Below are 8560 nucleotides of genomic sequence, written 5' to 3'. Positions count from 1 at the left end.
TGTATGTTACAGTTTCGTCACAACTGCACTGCTGAACTCCACCGCTGCGCATCAAATTGGTAAGTCAGTAATATTTTTTTATAGAGTCAGCGTTATTTGCATGGCTTTTTAAAAATAGAAATATATTCTTGCGACTGTCTTTTGCGTTAAACGTGACACGGAGTCGTGCTCGGATCGCGGTGCACTCTCCGAGTCCTTTCTTCGGCATGAAGGTCGTAAAGTCCAAGCTCGGAGAGCTCGTCAGGAAGGAGATTAATTGAATATACTGAGTACACAGCGTGGCAGGGCCGCATGTTACGTTCCGAGAAATCTTCGATCTTAAGAAACTCGTGCTTTCTCCGTGCCGACACGAATACGCTAGATCAAAATACGTAATGTTTCTGCAACGTTTGCCCTCGCGAAATCACCTCCCCCCTCCGTTACACATCAAAGACATCTACGTTCAGTAAAATCGCTTGTTTTTCGCGATCGCCGATTTATTTACCCACTTCCGTATAAAATAATGCCTTGTGTAAATGACACGTAAAATATTTATTACTATCGTATCGCTGCGTTAACAGTTAGCGATCTGCAGACAAAGATTTATTACCTCTCTGTCGTTCGTTCACATTGGGTGGGAAGAAATATAGGTACTTTTAAACTCAATTATAATTTAAATAATGAACTCAATCATATTAATTTATCATTTAAACATAATATAAAATTACCGTCGACTCCAAAAGAGTTTATCTCTTTCCGTGGTTGGATCGACCACTAAACGTGCAATTTGTAATTTCGTCGTTTTCCGCATACGATGACTGTTAGTTATTGAGATCTACTTTCGATCCTACGCCACTGACGCATTCAATTCGCGCGTAGAACGCGCGCGTTCTCGCCGCGGCTTAGCAGATATGCACACTCGGCCGCGATCGCGCGAGCTGACCCTCACCAACACCTGCCTCTCGGACGCATAACGCAACCAGCACGCACACGTAACACTATATCCATTTGAATATGGATGCCTTATGAAGTCACACGTATCCTCCTCCCATCTGGTCCACCCTCCGCCGTTTCACTCTCGCTCTTTTTTTACGCTTTTCTCTTCGCGCAGTCCCCCCGGCTTTCTTGCCGTTCTTCGTCTCTCTTTCTCTCTCTCTTTCTCTCTCTCTTTCTCTCCCTTTCGTTCGGTCTCGTATTTTTTTTTTTTTTTACCCATGCACGAACGCGGGTGAAGCACGTGCAGCGGGAAACAAAGAGTGTCTCGCGGAGAAAAGAGGCGACGCGGCCGCGAGGAAAAGAGGGCGGTTTATGAGGTGAGGAGAAAAATGATGCAGAAGGAAGAGCGCGTCGGTCGAAATGGTCTCCGATGGTTTTGCGCCGAGGGAGAGCAGACGATTCGCGGCGAAAGTGAAAAAAAAAGTAGAGACTTAGCGAACAATAATGGGATCCCGGTTGAGAACTTCGAAGTGTAAAATAATTCGGTCGCGACTTACTCAACCTCCGAGACCTTTAGCCCGCGAGTTACTCGTAACGCAATTATTAATGTCCTCATTATAGTTAAGCGCTTAATTAATTTTCGTACAAGTTGAACATACGCTTATAACAAGTTTCAGTTCGAGAGACGCGGAAATTTATGACTCGGCAAATGAATCGCGATGGAACAACGAGCCGAGCGTCGTTCGAAACGGGTGGCCTCGATTAATCCGTCGCGAATCACCGATCAAGGATCTAAAATGCGAGTCCGAGCGTGCGTAATAAATATCATTTGTCTCGCTGCCGATTCTGGATGAAACGCTCGCGCGTAACGAGCGGCTGACCGTTTCGAGTCCGATACGCGCGTCTCCTTGCGCAAGCGTTCACTGTCGCGGCAAAGGCATCGGCCACCGCCGTTCGTTCGCGCGAATTTAGCTGGAATTTAGATCGAACTCGTACCGGCAGAGAACTACCGGATTCGCGGTGCACCTCGCGCTCGAATCTCGGATGTTTATCATTTTTTCCCCCCGTGTGGAATCCCGCGCGAAAATGTAGTTCGGCCGCGAACAAACCGCGCGATTGGGTCCTTTGATCTGGCGGCAACGAGTCGCGGCGATAAACCGTAACACTCGGTTGGAGGCTGCACGCATTCGTCGTTTCCGCGGTCGCGAGATACGCGCGGTAACGCGCCGGCGGCGGTCTTTTATGATTTTACAGGATGAAAATAAACCGACGCCTCGCGATATTTCTGCACCCGGGCGCGCGCCGCGGTTCTCTCGCGGCGGCCAAGAACCGTGCGGGCAAAGCTGTCGACAATAAGCCGCGAGTCGCGGCCAGTTCTCGTTAAAATAACGAGTCCTTACGATTCGAGAAGCTCGTACGGCGCTCACACGCGCATAATTATAACGGGAAACGATGTAGCGGCGCATTTCGGGTTATTCTCGTTTCTTTCGGTGAAATTCGCCGCCATTTTCGCTGCACGGCGTTTGTAAATTGGAGCATTTCGGGGAGGGTTATAATATTTTATCAAAACTCTACGGAGTTTGTATGATTTTTATATTTTATCATAGAGAATACTGCATATAATACAGATAATATTCTTTATAAAAAAATTTTTTTTAAACTATAAAAATGTAAGAAAGTCCCACAAAATTAAAATAAATTTCTCCGCGATCTTAAACCTTGGAAACAACCGTGACTTCTCTAAACGATATATTCACCCTCTTTAACGGGGCGAATTGCATTCCTCGAGCGTACGTCTAAACCCGTGGGCTCAGCGGGATCGAGCAAGAGAAAGCGAATAGAAATAAAAAAAAGGCCGGATGAGAAGCGGCCGATCCTGGGTCGAAAAGGACGAAGGAGCAGGGCGGAGCTGCGCCCGGAAGGGTGCGCGGGCGCGTTTCGCGCGCCGAACAACCGGCGTTCGTGGGGTCGGAGGTCGCGTTCAGGTGCGACGAAGACGGAAAGGAGGGAACGCTTAGTCGAGCAAACGCACCCAGAAATGCAAAGTCGAAGTGCTGACGCGAAGCGAGTTGTTCGTCGGGGTTCAACGTCACCGCGACGCAGTACCATCCGGATGGTTATCCAAATCTTTGTTTAAACGTCCGGTTTTTCGAGCACGCGAAACGGTTACTTGGCGAGCGAGGACTGGCGCACGATTCGTAATCGATGACAGATTCGACGAGGATCGCTCTCGAGAAAACGGTGTGCCGTGCCGAGAATCAGTGTTGCGTACGCGCCGCATATAAACAGTAAATGCATAACGTTTTGGGTATCGACCGGGATGTCAGTCGATACCGGCCGCTGCCACGTGTTCGCCGACAGCGTGGCTGTCTTCGAGGTACACCCACGTGTAAATTAGCCAGAAACTGACCCTCGAGTAATAGTATATAAACAGTCACGTACAGGACATTTTTTTTCCCCCTCGTTTGATTGTCGCTATCTCCAGTCTTATTGTTAGGTCGAGTCCGAATTATGATATTAAAAAAGTGTTGAAAGGTGTGTAGGACTGATGCTTTATCTCGTTAAAATTTTCCGCTACCGTAAACGCGTGCTTGCTCAAAAAAGACAACAATTATTATTTAAAATACGATGTTAATTAATGTTTAGTTTAAAAATGCATTATTACACCGCCGCAAATTTCTGCATTATGCATGCGATCTTTGCTTACCGATTTTCGCGCGCAAACCGCTGAATTTTTAAAATGTTTACCAAAAAGAATCAATAGAAACTCGTGCCGCCGAGATCAATACGTAAGTAAAACACAAACGGCTTTCATTTGTATTGCAAATAGCAGGAGGAAATCGTGAATTATTAGCGGGCGGTTATTAAAATTATTTTATGCAAATTTCGCAAAAAAACAGACCGGCGGAGGGGAAAATGAAATAATTCCGCGAACGTTGAGTGCTGCGTGATAATAATTTCCGCGAAGAGGATTGTTCCGCGCTGCCGAATTGCCGGGAGAACTTCTCGGACGTGAGACACGAATGCTCGCGCGATAGCCCTTTATCGGACAAGAATGTTTATGATCTGTGCACGTGGTGAATATTCCATATCGAAGCGGTACAGACTACACGTCAGCAATCGCGAGCGATAGCGGCTGGACACGAAGGCGATCAGTAATCAGCCGCGTCAGCGAATGCGAGGGCAGCTTGCGAACACCTGTTCTGAAACGGATGCTGCGTGCGAGCAGACGTAAGAGGAGATGCAACGAAATCGGACACCGCGATCCACTGTGAAATCGAGCGATACGATACGCGATTCGTTATCGAGCAGCGTGGACTTTCGTAAAATCGAATCTACACCGAGCGTTTAAAACGAAGTGACGGACTTCGTCGTCACGCGATAATATCTGCGAATCTGCTGACCGGACCGGACCCGAACGAATTCTCTTCCCGTGCGTCGAGGAATAGAAATAGGAACGATCGTTCGTTTGGATATTAATTAGACCTACCGGCGTTTCACGGTTCGAACGCACCTTGAGGTGGCTGCGTACTACGTCGATATTGATTCCGAGCGGCGCGTTTAAGTTTCATTGACGCTAGGAACTTGCGGAACCGGCCTAAAATCCATGACAATTACAATCGTACGGTGGACATGAATGAAACGGCTCGCGGAGACGGAGTTTCCGCGTGAGGTATCGATCGAAAGCGCGATACGTCTCGTTATCGACGAGACTCGCGGTGAAGCGGCCGCCGACGTCTTCCTCCTCCGACGGCGAGTGCAGCGGCCGAGAGAGAGGCAGGTAGGACAGAAGCTCAGGAGCAAAGAGGCGAGAAGTCGCGAAAGCTGCCGTGTGCACGATTCGCACCGCGGAGGAGAGACAGCCGCTGATCATTGGTGGACAGCGGAGCCGGGTCGCCGAGGTGGTGGGGAAGCCACCAGGTCGACTCTGCAGGTGGGGAAGGCCAGGAAACGGTGGAGGAGGAGGCGTCGTCGACGCCGTCGCGGCGGTGGTAGTGTCGCGGACGGTGGTAGTGGTACCGGTAGCGACATGAAGAGGAGGCAGAAGAGGGCGGAAGAGCCAGGCGGTGTAACGACGAGGGTGGTGTAAGGAGAGGAGAACGGGCAAACGGCGGCCGAGGGGGGGAGGGGCGCGGGAGGGAGGCAGAGCGGTAGAAGAGACCTCGCGGGGGAGTTCGGTTACGGAGAGAGGGAGAGCGTCACGAGGGTGGAGGACAAGGTGGCGGAGAAGGAGAAGACGCGAAGGACAGGCGAAGCTTCCTCTGCGCTTGTCGGAGGACAGATCCGACGTGCTTCAGGATCCCAGCTGGACGGACGGGACCGACCTCTCGCCGCCGTCGTCGGGTAAGCGGAGGAAACGGAGGAAGAGGACCGGTCGCGGTTCCGTACCGGAAGCCACCCTCTCCGAGCACCACCGTCGTCCGGCATGCGTTCGGTGCGTGCCCGAGCGAGCACCCTCTCGATCGCGATCGGCCGCGAGTGAAGCGTCTCCGCGATTCCGCGACACGACCGACTGACACTTGAAGGTTAGGGAGGGGGTGGTTAGCGTGGACTGATCGACAGGATAATTAATCGGTGCATAAACTCGCATGGCTCGGAAGACTGTCAGCGAAATTCTCGCAGTTAGTGCTTTGTTTTCGAGTTCGCCACCCGTCGTGTAGCGATGAGATCCAAGCCGGTGGCAAGGAGATTGGCACAGGGTGAGTACCAATTGCCACTCGTTACCGTTAACGATAAGAATTCTTAACATGTTTGACAATATTATTTTACGTAAAATTTTATATTTAAAAATCTGATACCCTTAAATCGTCGCAGTTATTCGCTTTCACGGCGAATCATTAATGTTTTAAATAAAATAGACACTTAATTCTGAAGAATCAGAACAGACAGAAGCGCAAAACATAAATAACTTAATGTTAATATTTTTTCTTTGATCACTTGGTGCGTTTAAAAAATAATTTATCAGTATACATAGCACACTTTTATGCAATGCTTTATAATTTTAAATACGTATAGAAAATATTGACGGAAAAATACATGCGAGGAGATTATAATTACTGTTTAAATTACTTGACGAATAAGAGCATTTAGAGTGCGTTCAAGAAATATGTCACGATTTTTTAATTTATTCATATGAACTTTATGCGCCGCAAACGGTGTATGACACGTTTTCTCATTACGGATAAATAATGATTCTAGAAACATTTTTTTTTTTTTAAATAACGTTATTTTTATTTTTTTTCTTAACATTTGCATATTTTATTATTATGATTTAAATAAATTTCGCACTTTTTTTTATCGTTTTCTTACGGCACGTTTGCAATTATTTAAAACTATTAAGTCTTTTAAAATTAACTCATTCACAAGTTATAGATCAGTAATTATAAATCCGTTTCGGAGAAGCCGGGGACGAGGTGAATAAAATTAGAATGGATTTAAAGGGAGGCGAGTCAGCTTTGTTTATCAATTTTTATCAGTAATTCGATGCAATTGCCTGCGAATCTTCGTGATCGATAACAGGAATCAGAAATGAAACTCGATTCCATCGCGCTCCTGGAAACTGCTATACGAGAACGGAAGACATTACGAGTCTTTCCGCGGAACTTATTTAACGAGGCAATAAAAGCATACCATGCCACGAGTACTATATAAAACTCATTTTCGAGACTCCGCCGTTGCAAAACGAGCTTGTGTCCTGGCCAAGGCGGGACCTCGCGGTATTACCTGCGACCGTTCGACAGATTTTATTTTTGACATACCTATCGCATGACGAACCATATGGGTGGGCTTTTAATTTTTTTACGCCAACAATTGCAATTATTTTTCTAATCCCTTTAAACGTATACCACAGAAGTCGTCAATGACTTCTGTGCAATCGTGCACTGTTCCTCTTTCAGTTTGCTGTTTTTAGTTGCGTTAGAAAACGAATCTTGCAAATCATCAGTTTTATTAACGAATAAACCGATCTTGACTAAACCGACTCGGCGAGATTTTCAGCCGGAAGCTGCGCGATATTCTCCGCGTCAAACCGCCGGGCAGTAGCTCTCTTCAGAAACGACCCGAGATAATAAAATTTCGATAACAGCTCGTTGTCGCTCGCATCGTTTTATCCCCCGGTGTAGGTAATAATCGAGCGAGAGATCGGGGGACCAGCGGATTGGTCACTCGTGAAATTGACCGCGATGTACATTTCCGATAACGGCGTGGCGAAAGACGAAGCGTAGTCGTTGTCCCTGATGTCGCCCACGGTGACACAACGTCGACGACGACATCGTGGAAGAGGAGGAGGCGGTTCTCGCGCGGGCGCACCAGCTCGACGTCGATATCATTCCTTCTTTTCCTGTCTTGTCTCTGCTCGTCCTCTCGCGCCATTCCGCTCGCCAACGGAAGTCCCGCCCCCTCGGCAAACCACACCGCGATCTCTTCGTTTTCCGTCGCGGACTTTTTTTTTATTTTTTTTTATTTTTGTTTAACCCGCAAGAAAAAAAAACGCTGCGGTCGCGAATGACGATGGAACTTTTTAATACTTTAATACCATTCATCGTTCATCACGGTCCATCGCGCGGCGTTCATATTAATTCGCCGGCGCTCTATCAATTCTGAAATTCGAATTAAATCGCCCGTTATTACCTCATCGGGAAAAATGAAATTTTTGGGAAGAAGGTAAATATTGGATCGCCGTGCTTGTCCGACAAAAATGCGAATCGATCTCTCATTGTGCGCCGTTAACAATGCAGGATCGCGCGGTCTATAAAAGATTCGCCCGCGCGACCGGGCCGACATTAATTTATTGTTGCGGCGTGAATGGCACGGCTGGAATAAATTTTCAACCAATGTTTATAACGAGATCCACCGGTTGTTTTCCCCCGCGGTCCGGCGGAAGGACAATGACAGTATTGCGCATAAAGACGGAAACATCGAATCCGCTCCCTCCGGCGTGCACCGTTGACTTGCATTTATTTCTGGCATGTTGCTGAGCGGAATTTATTATTAACCTGGCCCCTGGCTCTCTTAGAGCGGCCAAGAGAATAGGCACGCGTCGCACTTTTTCAATAAATCGAGCGTTGCAATTAATTATTACGCGCAAACGTAAAACGCAACGTGTTTACTTTTTAATTATCAAGATTTATATACATTTTTATTTGTTTTATTTTTAATACTGATTTAAGAGAAAAAAAAAAAAAACGTTTGTTTTATTTAACATAGAATTACGGTTAAATATTTGTAATATTTTATTAAAAACTACCGCGAGAACACACCGTGAATTTCGGCAGTTAGCTGTACGCGTGGCAGTCTATGGCGTTCACCTTATAATGCACTCCCTTCCCACGGCTCGACTGTAAAGGTACGCGCGCTCAATGGATCCCATAATCCGTGAGGCCTAAAATCCGTTAACGCTTGACTCTCGCAAGTCGGCGAAACAATGACCCAATCATCGAATCGACCGCTAGGCTTTTATTTCTTATTCAGCAACAATTATCGAGAGAGAACGCGCAAATATCGAGATTTATCTCGCGTAGATTAACGACGGTATATATCCATTCGGCCGCCTTCACTTCACTTCCTCTCTGTCTTTCTGCTGCGCGGTGCATTGTGCTCGCGAGACAAACGGGAAATCCATGAAACTGATAGGAAGCGGAAAGAA

General features: G+C 47.2%; 1 protein-coding gene across 1 annotated transcript in view; it reads left to right on the top strand.

Moving 5' to 3' along the window:
* The first annotated feature begins 5088 nt into the window (after positions 1–5088).
* The window catches only part of LOC139101319 (transcription factor hamlet), a 65921-nt gene continuing 62449 nt past the window's right edge, over positions 5089–8560 (top strand). Inside the window, exon 1 of the mRNA XM_070654353.1 lies at positions 5089–5615. Within this exon, the coding sequence (XP_070510454.1) occupies positions 5579–5615 (37 nt within the window). The 5' untranslated portion in view covers positions 5089–5578. The remainder of the gene's footprint in view (positions 5616–8560) is intronic.

This window comes from Cardiocondyla obscurior, linkage group LG03 (assembly GCF_019399895.1).
Source record: "Cardiocondyla obscurior isolate alpha-2009 linkage group LG03, Cobs3.1, whole genome shotgun sequence".
NCBI lineage: Eukaryota > Metazoa > Arthropoda > Insecta > Hymenoptera > Formicidae > Cardiocondyla > Cardiocondyla obscurior.
This window is presented reverse-complemented; position numbering and strand designations above follow the sequence as displayed.